Source organism: Oncorhynchus kisutch, linkage group LG22, assembly GCF_002021735.2.
Source record: "Oncorhynchus kisutch isolate 150728-3 linkage group LG22, Okis_V2, whole genome shotgun sequence".
In the NCBI taxonomy this organism is placed as follows: Eukaryota; Metazoa; Chordata; class Actinopteri; order Salmoniformes; family Salmonidae; genus Oncorhynchus; species Oncorhynchus kisutch.
The window spans coordinates 37,183,876-37,203,000 of NC_034195.2; the positions used below are offsets into that span (position 1 = coordinate 37,183,876).

General features: G+C 42.5%; 1 protein-coding gene and 1 pseudogene across 1 annotated transcript in view; one reads left to right on the forward strand and one right to left on the reverse strand.

Annotated features, from left to right (window-relative positions):
- Positions 1 to 1,727: 1,727 nt before the first annotated feature.
- Positions 1,728 to 12,139, forward strand: LOC109867087 (sarcospan-like; annotated as a pseudogene).
- A 2,589-nt stretch (positions 12,140 to 14,728) lies between these two features.
- Positions 14,729 to 19,125, reverse strand: part of LOC109866991 (inositol 1,4,5-trisphosphate receptor type 2) — a 151,913-nt gene continuing 147,516 nt past the window's right edge. Inside the window, exon 57 of the mRNA XM_031801972.1 lies at positions 14,729 to 18,942. Coding sequence (XP_031657832.1) covers positions 18,859 to 18,942 — 84 coding nt within the window. The 3' untranslated portion in view covers positions 14,729 to 18,858. The remainder of the gene's footprint in view (positions 18,943 to 19,125) is intronic.

A 19,125-nucleotide genomic window follows, 5' to 3' on the forward strand; every position in this document is an offset into this window, starting at 1 on the left:
TGCAGAGTGGTTGTTGTGACAGATGAAGCCATATGCTACACTCAGGTGGCCAATAGCAATATGGTGACAGGCATGCAGGGGACTGTCAGTCTCACACCACACGCCAACCTCCCTGTTCGACTAGTGTAGAACCAGTGTACCAACACTAGGAACCCCTGGAGAGAGCAGAGGAGTCCTGCAGGCTTGCTTGCTGCTCAACGTCTAAGAGCATATTCACTGAAAATAAAATATTGTGCTAGTTCTACTTTTAACAGATTAGGCAAATATTAGGCAAATATAAACTTTTGAATATTTCCAGTATGAGGTATTTTTATGATAATATATTTAACTTTTTGTGTTTCACAAACACTAATATATTAAGTCCAACATAAAAACATGGCATAGATCCAATTCAATTATATTGATTCCAAACTCTTATTAAACATTACGTTTACTTAATCGTTCTAATTATTTACTTTCAGTGATCGTGTCTTAATATTAACAATGTTTTATGCATTTGACCATTTGCCATTTTAGCAGACAACCCACATTAGCAGACAACCCACATAAGCAGACAACCCACATTAGCAGACAACCCACATTAGCAGACAACCCACATAAGCAGACAACCCACATTAGCAGACTTTATTGGTATAATCACTGAACATCAATTTGCTTGACAGTTTTGATATCCATTCATCATGATCCATTACACCTCAGGACAACAAGATGCTTAATACTAAAATATCATTTTATTTCTTCAATCATGCATACAACATTGTCTAAAAGTATCAAAGTCGATATTTTGAATGTCTCAGAATCGTAATAAACAGAGCCACGTGGCAAGCATTGAGGTATAAAATGGGCCGCCTATATCCAGGTTGCATCCGGTTTACACGGGCCAACTTCACATGCACACTAGCAGTCAGTGTGCACAGGGAGACATCCAAAAACTTCACACCATCCCAAAACACGGCAGACATTGGATGAATATAAAATAATATATTGGGCTGCGATTAATGGGAAAAAATAGGCCTCAGCAAAAAACTATTTGAAAAATTCAGTGGATGTTTTGTGGGAGGGGCCTCTGGGTTTAGTGGTCCTGTGGGGGAGGTGGGATGGGCTACTGAACTTTCTTGCGGTTCTTCTGTACCTTATTGAATGTGTGTGGGGGGGGGGGGGGCACGGTCTGAGGGAGGTAGGGAGGGAGGGAATAACGGTAAAGGATTAGCATCCTGCTCTTTTCTCTTTTGTTTGTTTAATTTCATGACTGAGTGTGTACGGGGGAGGGTGGGGGGGACAGAGGGTTAATGTGACTTCCTTGTTTTTTTTGTGCCCCTCTGTCAATATAAATTAAATTAAATAAACTAAATGTTCAAAAAAATGCTTGTCTCAAGACAGATAAGGACTTGTAAAATCTATTCATAAGTAAGGTTATGAAAGATCTGACAATTTAGAGGTTGTGCATTTAATTATTTACTTTTATTTTAAATGTTGCTCTGAATCCATATAATAATGTAATGACTAATTCCATTACTTTGGCATTGCTATTTATTTGGAATAAAACACCCCAAAATTCCTTATACCCTTGAGACTGAACTGTAATTGGACTAATTAATCCAAGTTTTGATCATTTTAATAGAGAATCAGAGCTACAGTAATGCCCTCACATTTCTCCTGATCACATGACTTCTTCCAGTAAATCATGTGACTTTGGCTTCCACCACTTGGCCCAACTGTGCGTGTAACGGTGTTGACAACAGTGATCCAATCGCTCTCATTGGAGAATGACGTGGCTGACTTTTCTGTGCCAATCTTTCTTTAACCCCTAACTGCTAATTTCTTTCTATTTCCGATTACAGCAAACATTATTTAGTTTTATTTTCTATGTAACTGATGTCTGATGGTCATGTGTTGGAGTCCCCCTTTGTCCCCCCCCCTCCTCTTATTTTCCTTCAATGTGCTGCTGCTTTGCTAAATGTTAGTTCAGAGTCTTCTCTGGTTCCAAATAGCCTAGCAGCAGAGCTGGGCTTATGCTGAGAGGAACCCTGAGCAGGAAGAGGAAGGGAACGCGGGGCGCGGCAGGCAGCACACCCAACAGACAGCACGACGGTAAGAGACTGACAAACAAATGAACGGGAAAGGAAAGAGACAGAAAACCACCTCCCGTGAAGCTGAAGAAGAAGTGCTTGTTGCATCTCCCTGACAGAAGGTGAGGAATGGGAGAAGGGATCCGGAGGAAGAGAGAAGAGCACCCCCCATCAGAGGAGAAGAAAGAGGTGAAGGCCGAGGATGGAGGCCCAGCGCCCGAGAACTCCCACAAGTGCTGTGGCTGTCACTTCCCCCTACTCATCGCCCTGCTGCAGTTGCTGCTGAGTGTGGCCATCACAGCCGTGGCCTTCCCCATGGTCACAATCAGCCCCTCGCTCCTGGCCAGGGAGACCCCAGACTTGGCTGGCATCCTTGTAAGCATGGACCTGCCTCGTCCGTCTGTATGCATGTTCACTCAATATGGCATAGTGCCACTGTTGTAGCTGCATGGGCCTATGCCTTATCTTTCTCTGGTCCCCATGTCCATCTGACCTCACTACATGACTGCATGGATCCTCATCGTCTAACAAATCAAATTTTATTTGTCACATGCTTCGTAAACAGCAGGTATAGACTAACAGTGAAATGCTTGCTTACGGGCACTTCCCAACAATGAAGAGAGAAATAAAAGAGAAATAATAGGAAAGTAATGACACTTCATAATAAATGCGCAATTAGTAACAATAACTTGGATATATCTATGGGGTGACTAGTACCTAGTTGATGTGCAGGGGTACAAGGTAATTGAGGTCGATATGTACATATAACTAGGAATAAAGTGACTAGGCAATAGGATATATAATAAACAGTAGCAGCAGTGTATGTGATGAGTCAAAAACGTTAGTGCAAAAAAGGTCAATGCAGATCGTCCGGGTAGGTATTTGGTAAACAAACTATTTAGCAATATTATGGATTGGTGTAGAAGCTGTTCAGGGTCCTGTTGTTCCAGACTTGGTGCATCGGTATTGCTTGCCGTGCGGTAGCAGAGAGAACAGTCTATGACTTGGATGGCTCGAGTCTGAACATTTTTAGGGCTGTCCTCTGACACCGCCCGGTGTAGAAGTTCTGGATGGCAGGGAGCTCGACCTCAGTGATGTACTGGGCCGTCAACATTACCCTCTGTAACGCCTTGTGGTCGGTCGGGTGCCATACCAAGAGGTGATGCAGCCAGTCAATATGCTCTCAATTGTGCAGCTGTAGAACATTTTGAGGATCTGAGGGCCCATGCCAAATCTTTTCAGCCTGCTGAGGGGAAAGAGGCGTTGTCGTATGTTGGTGTGTGTGGACCATGATACATCCTTAGTGATGTGGACACAGAGGAACTTAAAGCTCTAGAGCCTCTCCACTACAGCCCTGTCGATGTGGAGAGGGGCCTGCTCGGCCCTCCTTTTCCTGTAGTTCACGATCAGCGCCTTTGTCTTGCTGATGTTGAGGGAGAGGTTGTTGTCCTGGCACCACACTGCCAGATCTCTGACCTCCCTATAGGCTGTCTCATCGTCGTCGGTGATCAGGTCTACCACTGTCAATGCAACCTTGTGTATCTACATGCATAGACACTCAGTTTGGCCACTACGGTTGCTGCCTCTGTCCAGCCTCACCTCACTGCTTGACTGTATGTCATGGACACCTGTCCTTATCCTCTAACTACTGTGCCTCCCATGCAATTCACCTACAATAGATGCATGGACACTGGTTGTGCCTCCTCATCCCCTGGAATGAAGCCAAATTGACTTCTCTTCTACCTTCACTGCATGCATGGCCTAATGATGTATATAAACACATCTGTATGACTCTAGCACACAGACATATGTACATATCTCCTCATCTCCATATTTGTCTCAACACATTTGCATGGCCCTATTGTACATTACTAATTGCTACCTCTTCAGTTTGTACGCCGTATGTCCTTCTGCATAGACTTGTCACTTTGTCCCTGTTGTATTTCCACCTTGCCCTGACTGCATGTACACATACACTGTACACCTCCTTATCAGTAGTGTCTCATCTCTCTATTCACACGTCACCTTACATGATCTCCATCTAAAGTCAAAATTAGGGTTATCATGCTTTACTGCCTTTTCTATAGCTGTTAGAATCTCAGTGTTTAAAAGGGAACGTTCCCCTCAGTCTCATTGAGCACATTGGGTGACATCCTAAATGTAAACTTTTGACTACTAGCAATTAGCTTGATGTTATTTTCACATTTGCTCCCTCACTCGCTGACTGTTGATTAGATCTCGTAGAAGCAGTATACTGGCTTAAAGGGCTGTAACAAGTTTCAAACTTTCCCCCAACTGTAATCATGGCAAGACTTTGGCCTTGTAAAAGTAAAAGTACTTGGCTTGCAGAGAAAACAACAAGTCTAGAATGGCAGTCAGCGTTATGGCTCTTAGCCTCTTACCTCAATCCTACAGTTAGCTAATGTCTTCAGATAAATAAAGCAAATAATCCTGAAAACAATAGACGGTAACACTTTACCTTATGTTGCAACATTGTATCAACCTGTCGTCAGGATTTCCACTGAAGTTCTGCTTAGGAGTAATACAAGTTACATAAGATACAGCATTTTGTATATTGAATTTGGAATATTCTCATGCTACAACAAATAATATTTTACTCTATAGAAACTACAATAATGAACGCTTTCAGCCCCAAGGCTATAGAGGCCTACTAATGATAACATAGGGGTCTGACTATGTGTTTTTTTCTACTATCTATAGCATTGAGTTTGTAGTGGTGAACATGAGCATTTCTTTAACAAAATCATGTTGTCCACGTGAGATACTTCACAGTTGCATCTCTGTACAGGAGAAAAACATGTTGTTTTCTCTCAGCTTCCCATATACCCTAATTACAGTGTGTACAGATGTGTGCAATCGGAAGTCTTAGTACACACAGGGAACATCCATTCTGAGTTTTACGGCCCGGTGAAAAACACTGAGTTCACCAAGATCCTTCAAGAGAATTCTGATTCCTCACCTCTTAAAATAATTCAATTAGATGCTGCATGTTAGTCACAAGACTCTAATATGCTCTGAGAGAGGGTGTGTGTCATTGCAAGAGAGGAGGAAAACTGTTTTGCCATAGCAGTAAGAATGTTATCAGCTGACAAGCTGATGCTGAAAGTGCAGAATATTAATAGTGAACTTGGGATGAACAACTTGAAGAGGGTTGAAGAGGCCCCTCTCAGCAGCAAATAAGATAAGAGGTTTGCGTGTGTGTGGCTTAGAGCACCATGGCAACACTTGGTGTTGATCAGATCCGAATAAATTCAGTTTCCCAATAACACATATGCCATTCAGAAAATAAAAAAGCAGTGATCATGTACTGGTAACTATTTACTTAAAGCATGCAGGAATAATGCATAATAATGCAATGTAAGACTTTCATGAGCATGCATGACCCCTTATGTCTTGCCACTGAGCAAGGCAGTTAACCCACTGTTTCCCCGGGCGCCGAAGACGTGGATGTTGTTTAAGGCAGCCCTCCGCACCTCTCTGATTGAGGGGTTGGGTTAAATGCAGAAGACACATTTCAGTTGAATGCATTCAGTTGTACAACTGACTCGGTTTCCCCCTTTCCCTTTCCCTTCCCTTAAAGCAGTCTTTTTTAAAGCAAACATTAAAGAATGATTAACTTAAAGTATACAAGTATATTTTGCAAAGCATATCATTTAGAGAATGACTCTCACTAAATACATTTTCCGCTGTGTTCTATGTTATTCTAGTTGTGTGTGGCCTCATTGCTGGGCTTCCTCCTCTACTCCATTACATACCTATCAGATGAGAGTACGTCCATGCAACTCATCGCCAAGGTGAGACCCACATGCCATGGCTGCGGGAAGATAATTTGGGATGGGGGTGCTGTCAATATACAATACCAGTCAAAAGTTTGGACACACCTACTCATTCAAGGGTTTTTCTTTATGTTTACTATTCTCTGCATTGTAGAATAATAGTGAAGACATCAAAACTATACATTAACACACATGGAATCATGTAGTAACCAAAAAAGGTTACTGACAGCATCACCATTAAAGCAAACCCACACCATCACACCTCCTCCTCCATGCTTCACAGCGTGAATCAGGCCTTCATGGTCGATTTGCTGCAAAGAAACTACTACTGAAGGACACCAATAATAAGAAGAGAGTTGCTTGGGCCAAGAAACACAAGCAATGGATATTAGACTGGTGGAAATCTGTCCATTGGTCTGATGAGTCCAAATTTGAGATTTTTGGTTCCAATCGCTGTGTCTTTGTGAGACGCATAGTAGGTGAACAGATGATCTCTGCATGTGTGGTTCCCACCGTGAAGCATGCTGGAGGTAGTGTGATGGTGCTTTGCTGGTGACACTGTCAGTGATTTATTTAGAATTCAAGGCACACTTAACCAGTATGGCAACCACAGCATGCTGCAGCGATACACCATCCAATCTGATTTGGGCTTAGTGGGACTATCATTTGTTTTTCAACAGGACAATGACCCAACAAACCTCCAGGTTTTGTAAGGGCTGTTTGACCAAGAAGGAGAGTGATGGAGTGTTGCATCAGATGACCTGGACTCCACAATCACTCGACCTCAACCCAACTGAGATGGTTTGGGATGAGTTGGACCGCAGAGTGAAGGAAAAGCAGCCAACAAGGGCTCAGCATATCTGGGAACTTCTTCAAGACTGTTGGAAAAGCATTCCTCGTGAAGCTGGTTGAGAGAATGCTAAGAGTGTGCAAAGCTGTCATCAAAGCAAAGGGTGGCTAATTTGAAGAGTTTGAAATCTAAAATATATTTGAATTTGTTTAACACTTCTTTGGTTACTACATGATTCCATATGTGTTATTTCAGTGTTGATGTCTTCACTGTTATTTTACAATGTACAAAATAGTAAAAATAAAGAAGAAACATTGAATGAGTAGGTGTGTCCAAACCTTCGACTGGTACTGTATATATTTTTCCTATTTATCAGCACCCCTACTTCCCACGGCAATACCACATGCCCTCTGACAATTTCCTGTCCAACTGAGCGGAGACCAAGATGAACTGGTCACTCTAATGGGATGATTAGTACCAGACCAGAATACCATTCATTACTAAATGCACCCCCCTCCCATTGAAATCAACCAAACAAAGGTTGTACTTAGTCAGTTGGATCTGATGTAAAGTAATGTGTAGGGCCAATATACTACAGCACAGAGAACATTGATTGTCACTTTGACATACTGTACGAAGACCTGGTTTCAAATACTATTTATAATCTTTTGAATACTTGCTTTAGCCTGGCTAGAGTTCCAATATGGACAGGGTTTGCACTTTTGCAACTGTTCTTTTAGCTCCATTGCAACAGGCAAGCTCAATGAATCTCAGATAAAGTATTTGAATTTATTTCAAATATGATTTGAACCCATGTCTGATTGTAGGTTTGTATGGCTGAACCATGAAGGTGATACTGTATGTATAGGGCCATACAGAGAAATGCAGAACACAACATGTCTATTGGCAAGGCTCTGTAGGAAGCCTATGGGTAGATGAGCACAGTTATTGGACATGACTTGATCGTTTCAGTTAATTGGCCATACAATGTAGGCAATTGGGTTTTCCAACCAATTAATAATACATTGAATATATAATGCGAAAAACTCTCAAAGTGACACAGTGAGTTCACTAAAAACAAGAGACGGGGACAACTAGACAGGCCACTGGCACAGAGATCACAGCTGACGCTACAAAGACAAGAAAACAGCTATAACTAACTGAATGCCTTCCTAAAGAGGAGGGTTTTTATGCACATTCTAAAGGAGCCCAGAGTCTATGGTGCCTTCACGTGGTCCAGGAGAGCATTTCAGAGGCGCGGGGGCGGTCGAGCAGAAAGCCCAATCCCCCATAGAGCAGAGCTTGTTCCTGGAGATGTGGAGGAGTAGGCTATCATGCAATCTGAGGCTGCGGTGAGATTATGGGATAGCAGCAGTTATTTGAGGTATTTGTAATTATTAAGGATCCCCATTAGTTCCTGCCAAGGCAGCAGCTACTCTTCCTGGGGTCTAGCAACATTAAGGCAGTTCTAAATAATTAAACATTTTACATGAAATTTTATAAAACTTTTCACAACACATTGTGTTCCCTCAGGCCACTACTCTACTATCACATATCTACAATACAACATACATGTGTACGTGTGTGTAGAGTGCATGTCTTATCATGTTTATGTGTCTCTTCACAGTCCCTGCTGTTCCATAAGGTGTATTTTTATGTTTAAAAAAAATTGCATCAGTTACCTGATGTGGAATAAGGTTCCATGTAGCCATGGGTCTATGTAGTACTGTACCCTCCCATAGTCTGTTCTTAATTTGGGGATTGTGAAGAGACCTTTGGTGGCATGTCCTGTGGGGTATGCATGGGTATGCATAGCTGTGTGCTAGTAGTTTATACAGACACCTCAGTGCATGCAGCATGTCAACACTTCTTATGGCGGGGCATTGCCATGGATGGACTGGAATGTCAGCAGGAGGGTTTTGAATTCAATTCTGAGTGAGACTGGGAGGCAGTGCAGAGATGCCAGAATGGGGAGCATCGTCCAAATATAACATTTTCACAGATGGACTTCCTCCACTCAAAACGTATGTAGAAGTAGTCCTATAACGTGTAGAAACTGAACAATACCTTCAAAAAGTAATACAATCTACATTCCGTGGTGTAAACGTATGTAGAAGTAGTCCTATAACGTGTAGAAACTGAACAATACCTTCAAAAAGTAATACAATCTACATTCCGTGGTGTAAACGTATGTAGAAGTAGTCCTATAACGTGTAGAAACTGAACAATACCTTCAAAAAGTAATACAATCTACATTCCGTGGTGTAAACGTATGTAGAAGTAGTCCTATAACGTGTAGAAACTGAACAATACCTTCAAAAAGTAATACAATCTACATTCCGTGGTGTAAACGTATGTAGAAGTAGTCCTATAACGTGTAGAAACTGAACAATACCTTCAAAAAGTAATACAATCTACATTCCGTGGTGTAAACGTATGTAGAAGTAGTCCTATAACGTGTAGAAACTGAACAATACCTTCAAAAAGTAATACAATCTACATTCCGTGGTGTAAACGTATGTAGAAGTAGTCCTATAACGTGTAGAAACTGAACAATACCTTCAAAAAGTAATACAATCTATATTCCGTGGTGTAAATGTATGCAACAAAAGATTGTCGCCATTTTCGCCTTCTTCATGTCTTCCTAAAGTTCATAGCCTAACATAACACGTGAGTACAGCTATAGAAAAGGCTTTGTGAAGTGCTTCTAGCACGCTTTGGTTCAGCACAGTACAATACATCTCATGATGGACTTTAATTCTCCATATTTCACAGTTGTTTTAAATAAACATAAACACCATTTCAAATGAAGCAAGCATCAAACATGACATAATGCTATTAGCGGCGTGTACAGGAAAACAAATACTGAGCGAATCAGGGCTGTTACGTAACCTGTGGATTTAGATGAAGGGCTCGTGTTATTGGGATTGTATACTCCAATTACATAAACCACGCAAAGCCCCTCTCACACATTATCAAGCTGTATTTTTAGACATCATTTACATAATGTGTACATACCCACACAACATGTGGATAAAGGTACAGTGGATGGGAGCTGCAGGGGATTCTCACATGGACGCTACTTTCAGCAGTCAGTCCTCCATTAAAGGGATACTTCCAACTGGAACGTTTTGTGTGAAAATAAATGCAATTATTTTGAAAATAACTCCCAATAACATCAAAGGGGGTCATTTTCTTTGTATCTTTTTGACATGTAAAATATTAACGTTTTAAAATATATACACAGTGGTATGGTTCTGCTGGACATAATGAACGAGGTTATAAAGTGGTGAAGTGCCACTTTAAGACAGCCCTGCTACGTCTCTCAGGGTCAGGTTCTACCTCTGGCTGACAGCCAAGACCTGCAGGGATTTATTGGCCGCTGTGCGAGGAGATCATTGTTAGCAGACAAACCTATTTGGATATGGCTAGAGAGTGGGCATACCTTGTTCACTAAGGCTGTGTTTACACAGATCAGATGTTGTTCTCCATATCCCAATTTCTTTTCGGTCTACACTTTTACATGTAACCCACATCAAATTTGCGCATTCACACGGATGTAGCATCTGAAGTAGCACACGGATGGAATGCTCATTTTTAGTCATGGTTCCTGTAAATATTGGGGTGGTTGTCATGGAAACGGTAGGTCATGAGCAAAGCAAAATAATGATCAGAGCGCCGCATATGAATCATCAGGTTTGTTTCAGGATTCAGATCCACATATAGAGGTGGTATAAATCGAAAGTCAAAAGAACATATTCCATGTGTTTTACTGCTGTTTACACATAAGGGAAAAGACAACTGGAGTTGTATGTCTTTACTCAGCTTACTGTAACACATTCAATTACTGATTGGTGTGACTTTTACACAGGCAGCCCAATTCAGATATTTTGCCAATTATTTGCATATCTGATACCCATCTAATTTTTTCCCTAATGTGTAAACAGTAAAAAAAAAAAACACACGGTATCTAATTTTTTGACTTTTGAATTCCACATAAATCAGAAGTGCTGTCATTCAGTCATTTAAATGTATTACAGTAAGTAGCGTAAAGACATAAAACTCCAGTTGTCTTAGTATAGACAACTAGAGTCATGTTTAATAGGCTCCAACACTGAAAATGCTTTGAAACAGTGTTGTCATTCGTAGTCTGTCCTCTATTTCAAGTAATTCCATTGCATGTCTGCAGAACATGGCCCTGCTGTTGTCCTTCAGGATTAATAATGACCTCCCTCTAAAAATGTATCCCCGGTCCTGGAATCCCCACTATGCTTAGATATTCTATACTAAACTAGCTCACCTCTTCTCCCCCCCCGCCCCAGCTGCTGTACTTTATCCTGTGCGCCATGGGCCTGGTCCTCTCATCCCTGGTCATGGCCTTCTTTGGCCACCACTACGCCCAGACCAACGGCTTCAGCTGCCTGGAGGTGGACGACTGCGTGTGCACCCTGAACCCCCACGACCCTATTCCCAGGACCTTCCCCTACGCTGAGGTCAGCAACTGCGGAGAGGTCACTGGCACCCTGAAGCTGTAGTATGTGCCTTGGGGGCCTTCGTCATGTGGAAGCACCACTATCAAGTGTTCTTCGTGGAGCTGCAGATGGGCTCGCCCTCCTTCCAGTACTGGTAGAAGGTCTGATGGGAGTTGTAGGAAGAAGAGGCCTATGATGATGTCATGATGAGGAGTTAGCCCATGATGATGCCAATATTGAGGGTAGAGTATTGAGAGATCAGCCAATCAGAATCTTCACTCATTCTTCTCGAATGGACAGATGTATTACACAAAACCTTTTGGTGTGTGCATAAGTGTGTGTTTAGGTTGTTCTCAATCATATTAACATGTTGGGTGCGTTGACGTTTTCTATAATGGCTTTTTGAATGACTTTTATATACTGTGTGGATAACTTTGTACTTGTAGTTGCCAATGCTACATGAGATATTTCTAATAGATGAAGAAAAGACACCAAACTACCAAAGGGGTACTTGGATGGACAGCTGGACCGTGCCATTCGAAGAGGGAAATTCTGTTTACATGGCTCATTGGCTAATTCAGCAGGAGAATGTCCCACTCCCTTCAATAGTGAAGACAGTATGCAAAATTAGTTGTCTCAAGTTGAGAGAGATTTGCCTTTTGATTTTTACATCTTTTGTGATTCATAAATCACACGACACAACCGGAGGCTAGAGCAGAATGAGAAAGAGAAACGTGATGCATTAGCGTTAACTAGTGGTGGGTGGTAATATGGTATTAACTGTACAATGCAGATACTATGGTCAACTCTTTGTACATACTACATGAAGAGAAGGGTTTGAAAACTGAGAACTCTGATTCATCTTCAATAGATACCTTATTACTGGGTATTTAAGTGGTGAGCTATTAAGTAATGTACAAGTACATTAAGGAAAAAACGACTGCCAATGTCCATTTTCTATGCTTTTTAGCTTATATTCACATTTACTTTTAATAAATGGTGTTGACTTAAGTCCTTGAATCAGTTTTATTATGTATGTCACATGCAATCCTACTTCTACTGTTTAATCCAATTCTGAAATACTGTTGATTAAAAATATATGAATGAATGCGGTTTGCCTTAGAGCTACAGTATCCCACCTAGCTATCACTGAAGACAACAGACAGCTTGAGGGAAGCATAATAACTATCTGAGCTGGAGTCTTTTCATTCCATTCCTGGAAGGGATAAGGGATCTGTGTCTCTCACCATACCCCTCCAAGGGAAAAGCATGACACCAGACATTTTGAACTGCAAAAATACACTTCAGCAGCATGTTATCAGATGAAGTGAGAAAGTTAAAAGGCATTAGAAGGCCTGGGCCTTGTTCATTAGACACCAAACAGATGAAGAAAATACTTAAACTGGGAGGGACAACAAGGGGTGTGCCCTAATGAAAACAGCCCTGATGTTTGTGGTGTTTCTGATTGGCCTGAGGGTGTATGATCTACCATGTGACCATACCGCCTCATCATCCCCACAGCATGACACAGGAAGTAACATGCAGCCCATCACGAGGGAAGTGTATTTATACAACTGGCAGTAAAGAGTCCTTTCCCTCCCACAAAATTAGTTTTTCTTCCTCTGAAAACACAAACACCTGCTTGAAATGGTCATAGTTCTGTGAAGGGTAAAAACATATCTGATCTGGTGTCCTGTGAATATCTTCAGAGCCTTGAGAGGGAAAATGACTGTAGGATATCAATGAGGTGATCAATTACTTTATTGGATCAACCTTCACTTACAGTGGGAGCAGAACACTTTCAAGTAACTCTAAAATTAAATGAAAACAAGCTAAATCACCAATGTGTGATACACTTCTGTTATTGAGACGCTTCACTTCAGTAATGGCCACATGCACCTGGCATAACTGAAACTGTCAAAAGAACGCGTCAACATTATTTGAAAATACTTGTTTATCTTTTGTCACACTGCAACACAAAAACACCTTAGTTTGTCACACTGCAACACAAAAACACCTTAGTTTGTCACACTGCAACACAAAAACACCTTAGTTTGTCACACTGCAACACAAAAACACCGTTGTTTGTCACACTGCAACACAAAAACACCGTTGTTTGTCACACTGCAACATCGAAAACATATGCTTCCAACAACCATTCAATAAACCCAACATGCAAACATTAGTGTGTCTGAGTCCCAGAGGGGTTTATGGCATAATGTCCTGTTTATTGTCCTACTAACATTGGGCGGGTTCGAGTTCACCCTGACAGAACAACACGTGACTTTGGGCGGGGACTGCCAGTGTCAAGAGACTCAAAGATGGCCGGTGTCCAATTGTGTCTAAGCTCACGTGCACACATCGTGTTATTCTCATGCACAAAACATGTAGAATGTTCACTGTAGAACGGACAACGGAAACACAGTGTACCTGGCTCAATCCACTACTAGTGAACCCAGTCATAGTCATATGAGAGACTAAGAATTCTAAGAGTCATTCCAGCCAGTTCCTCAGAATCTCAAGTGTACAGTAAGAGACATTGACCTGGAAGTGGTTACTCATAACATTACATCAGTATGTTCTCAGACTATGAGCAGCACTAGACAGTGGGAAGACCGGAGCAGCACCTTACACACTACAGTTCTAGCTACTGTACAATACAGCAGTCCACTGGCAGGACATACCCAACAGAAGCAGGTACAAAACAGTACATTAACTATGGTGGTATCTGCCCTACCATTATAATTGTATGAGCAATATTTTTGAGAATATATGACTGAAATTGTCCCCAGTTGCTCACATCATTGAAAAATAAAATAAAAAACAAAACAGTGGATGTTTATGACTGTGCCATACAGTAGACAGATTCAGGGGTGGCAAGCCCCATCACTCCCTCCTAGCCTTCCCTTCCCTCCTTCCCCTCACCTCATAGTCGGAGCATTTCAGATATGCTGGACTTTCCCCTTCCTGCCTTGCTCAGTGACAGCTGTGGGTTATTATGACACCACGTGCAGCTCATTTTAACAGCTGTCTCACAGAGGCGGCATGAGCCAACACAGCCCCGCCAGAGTCAACACTAACAAAACATAACCGGGCCTTTCTGAACGTGAGCCCTGTCCTGTTTTTTTAGCATACAATATAGCTCAGTAAGTGTATTATTTATTTTACAGGTTATTTTGGTAATTTTTATTTTGTTATAACTCGACTGTATTCCTGCTGACCCAAAGTCAACATCAGGCATCTAATGTGTGTTAACTAGCTGTTCTTATCCAGTTAATTAGACGGAAGAAGCAGAATAGTTGCAGTGTGATCAGGGCTAATTAAAGCATGATGTTTACTGTGAGCGTTGATCAATTGCAGATAACCGCAGGATCTGACCATGAGGTGGATCGTGACACTGTAATGCCACTGAGCCAGTGGTGCTGTTAGGGGGGCTAAAGGTCCCATTCTGGGGTCATGATCCGTGTGTGTGTGGGTGTGTAGGTGGCCCACAACAGTAGGACAAACATGAATTTCAACCCCAAAACAACAATTATTCAACACCAAGACGGCTGACTAAATACACAGAGACAGTGATCAACTCAAGGCAGAAACATCCAGTCTCATCTTATCATAGATTTATTACAATATAGCATCTGATCAACATAAAACACACCATCTGTTGACAGAAAAGTGTCAAAGGGCATTCCCCTCTTAAGTGCACACATACTCTCATACTGTCATGTGATTGTGGAAGATAAAAACTTTTACAGACATACACATTTTATACACAGATATTAAATTGAATTCCATGTGACTGAGTTACAAGAGTTAAAAACGACAACAGAAAATCGCTTGACCAATTGGCAACAAATTTGGTATATAGCAACTATGAACGTCTTTAAACACAATATTTTCCAAGACTCTAGCTCAAACAACATGGCCACTATAAGCCAATGAGCTTGCATGATTGTTTTGACAGGAAACCTAACCATACTCTACAAGTTAGCTACACCCAGATCCCTGAGCGTGTGCCAAATTTCATCACTGAGTCAAACAGATCAAGAGGTATAATCAAGTGCCCCTGACAGTGCCACTTTGTGGTTGATCTAAATGTGCTTGCATATGTTGAGTTTTGACAGTGTTTGGAACATGTGTATGAAGTTGATACAATACACATATCTGTGTCTGATTTATATGCATTTATGTGCCAGGTCACACCCACTTAAATGTTTATTGGTCAGTAGCTGCCATGTTGTTTGAGTTGCTATCCTGGAAAATATTGCTTTGAGAGAACTTGGTACATAGATACCATGTATCAAGTTTCATGCAGATCGGTCATTCGATGCCAGATGAATAGCATTTTAAATGTTTATCAAAGAATTGGAAATGGTGGAAAATCCATAATGGAAAACCTTATGCGTCATTGAAGCAAATGTGTTCCTTGTGAGGAGAGGCACCTATGTACCACATTTCATGACTCTAGCTCAAACGGGGTAAGGGACATGACCTTTCAAAGTTTGCATCTTCAATCGCTTGTTATTATGCCACCATGAGGCCAATTGACATGGCATTGCTTGAGAGGGTGTGGGGCCCATGGGCCTTTAACATCACGCCAAAATGCACCCTCTTAGGCCTTACAGGAATGTGCGTATTAATTTTCCTTGGCGGAAGAAGATGTATAATAATGAACGGCAACAAATACAATAGGGCTTCTCACAGCTTCACTGCTTGAACCCCTAACGAACCATAGAGAATGACCATTACAGTATGAGATGAGTTGATGCCTATGTCCCAAATAGCAATCTATTCTCCATCTATTGCCCTACTTTTGACCAGGGCCCAGAAGCACCTACTTGAGCCCTCTGGGCCCTGGTCAAAAGTAAGGCACTACATAGGAAACAGGGTGCCACACCACGATTACAGTATGATCAAACATCTCTATCAACATGAGTGAGTTACTAAGACTATCTACTGTATTGGACACAAGCACATGATTTTCAAATCAGTCCTCCTGACTACATTCTGTACCAATATAGGATTTAAGACTCAAGGCATTTCAAGTAAATTCCGTACAGATAATCAGATCATCGTCATATACATTTTCTTTTCATTCGGTTATTTATAGACTATGTACAATATGAAAAGAAAGTCATAATGCTGTTCAGGGATTGCATTATCACGGAGGACACTTCTCTGAGAGAAAAGGCGACAACACTTTACTTGAACTCGTCGTAAACATGCCGTGAAGCTTCATAGCATAAGGCTAAATACCATAATACATGTAAATATATATGTGTCATAACATTGGCATATTATATCCTGGAGACCTGACACATGCTATGAAGCTTTATGACATGTTAATGAAACTGGTATGAAGCATTATGGCAGCGAGTTCAAGTAAAGTGTAAAACAAAAGGCAAAGTAACGTCATATGCAAATCCGTTTCTCCAGTTGTATGTTAACATTTTTTAAAAGTGCAGGATATTGAGAACATTGACTATCACAGTCATAATGATTGAGATGACAAAGCAATGTTACCCCCCAAGGCAGCAAGGCGGTAAGGTGATCAATGTTACCCCCCAAGGCAGCCAGGCGGTAAGTTGATCAATGTTACCCCCCAAGGCAGCCAGGCGGTAAGTTGATCAATGTTACCCCCCAAGGCAGCCAGGCGGTAAGTTGATCAATGTTACCCCACAAGGCAGCCAGGCGGTAAGGTGATCAATGTTACCCCCCAAGGCAGCCAGGCGGTAAGTGGATCAATGTTACCCCCCAAGGCAGCCAGGCGGTAAGTGGATCAATGTTACCCCCCAAGGCAGCCAGGCGGTAAGTGGATCAATGTTACCCCCCAAGGCAGCCAGGCTGTAAGTTGATCAATGTTACCTCCCAAGGCAGCCAGGCAGTAAGGTGATCAATGTTACCTCCCAAGGCAGCCAGGTGGTAAGGTGATCAATGTTACCTCCCAAGGCAGCCAGGTGGTAAGGTGATCAATGTTACCTCCCAAGGCAGCCAGGCAGTAAGGTGATCAATGTTACCTCCCAAGGCAGCCAGGTGGTAAGGTGATCAATGTTACCCCCCAAGGCAGCCAGGTGGTAAGTTGATCAATGTTACCTCCCAAGGCAGCCAGGCAGTAAGGTGATCAATGTTACCTCCCAAGGCAGCCAGGCAGTAAGGTGATCAATGTTACCTCCCAAGGCAGCCAGGTGGTAAGGTGATCAATGTTACCTCCCAAGGCAGCCAGGTGGTAAGGTGATCAATGTTACCTCCCAAGGCAGCCAGGTGGTAAGGTGATCAATGTTACCCCCCAAGGCAGCCAGGCAGTAAGGTGATCAATGTTACCTCCCAAGGCAGCCAGGTGGTAAGGTGATCAATGTTACCCCCCAAGGCAGCCAGGTGGTAAGTTGATCAATGTTACCTCCCAAGGCAGCCAGGTGGTAAGTTGATCAATGTTACCTCCCAAGGCAGCCAGGTGGTAAGGTGATCAATGTTACCTCCCAAGGCAGCCAGGCAGTAAGGTGATCAATGTTACCCCCCAAGGCAGCCAGGTGGTAAGGTGATCAATGTTACCCCCCAAGGCAGCCAGGTGGTAAGGTGATCAATGTTACCCCCCAAGGCAGCCAGGTGGTAAGTTGATCAATGTTACCTCCCAAGGCAGCCAGGTGGTAAGTTGATCAATGTTACCTCCCAAGGCAGCCAGGCAGTAAGGTGATCAATGTTACCTCCCAAGGCAGCCAGGCAGTAAGGTGATCAATGTTACCTCCCAAGGCAGCCAGGCAGTAAGGTGATCAATGTTACCCCCCAAGGCAGCCAGGCAGTAAGGTGATCAATGTTACCTCCCAAGGCAGCCAGGCAGTAAGGTGATCAATGTTACCTCCCAAGGCAGCCAGGTGGTAAGGTGATCAATGTTACCTCCCAAGGCAGCCAGGTGGTAAGTTGATCAATGTTCCATTTCTAATTCCAATGTATAAAAAATGTAATACTCCAGTTACGTTCACAAGTTAACAGGTCATATTAAAACACATCCAAAGAGAATAACCTGGTCCCACATCTGTTTGTGTGCTATTGCCAACTCCTATTATCATTGTCGTAGGAGTTGGCAAGACCACACAAACAGATCTGAGACCAGGCTAGGAAGAAAATACTTCACCTTAAAGTTACACATACACCCTTTCCAAAGAGGGCCTATCAGTAATACAAGGAGCAGCCCCTTTCAAGTCCAAAGAGAACTGAATAACACCAACCAACCCAATGTACCTGACCTGCGTATAGCCCAGTCTGTCTTCATCTTAGTCTCAGACACAGTACACTGAGAATACAGAAGGAAGAGCGTGGCTGCCCACAGGACCATTGTACTTAACCTTTAACCCTTTCCCTTGACCTCCAGTCTGCAGGAGACTGCAATAGTGACACTGGCCAATGTGTGGCATGCCTGGTATCTCTGTCAGAGGCTCACTCATAGAGCAGCAGGACTGACATGGGATGATCAGAATGACTGGGCAGCTTGTGCTGTCCTAAAGGCAGACATCACTGTACTGTTCTATGTGAGAGGGTGATGCTGGGTGAGGAGTCAGTACACTGTCTAAGAACAAGGCACTGTTTGAGTAAATTATGCTTGTGGGCCAGTGGCTGCTGGCCCCATAAATCAGATACTATTGTGTGGGTGTGTGTGTGTGTACTGTATGCACATTGTGTGTGTGGCCCCTTTGTGTACCTCCAGGAGTTTTCTCTGTTAGCAGGGGGACCCAGGCCCCTCAGTGTGCTGGGATGTGGTGGTTGTTGACCCCAGCAGGCCCCAGGAAGCCCATCATCTGTTTATTCTTCCTCTGCTCTGTCATCTGGGGAGAAGAGAAGGAAATAATAACTTATTCAATATAAACTACACACAGTGTTGCCAGTTTGGGCAGTTTTTAATTCATTCTGGCAACATTGAGTTTAGACAGTCAGCCCAGGTTACACCTACAGTAATCTTGGAACCGAGAACCAAATCTTGGCTTCACTAGTTTGCCTACATTTTTTGC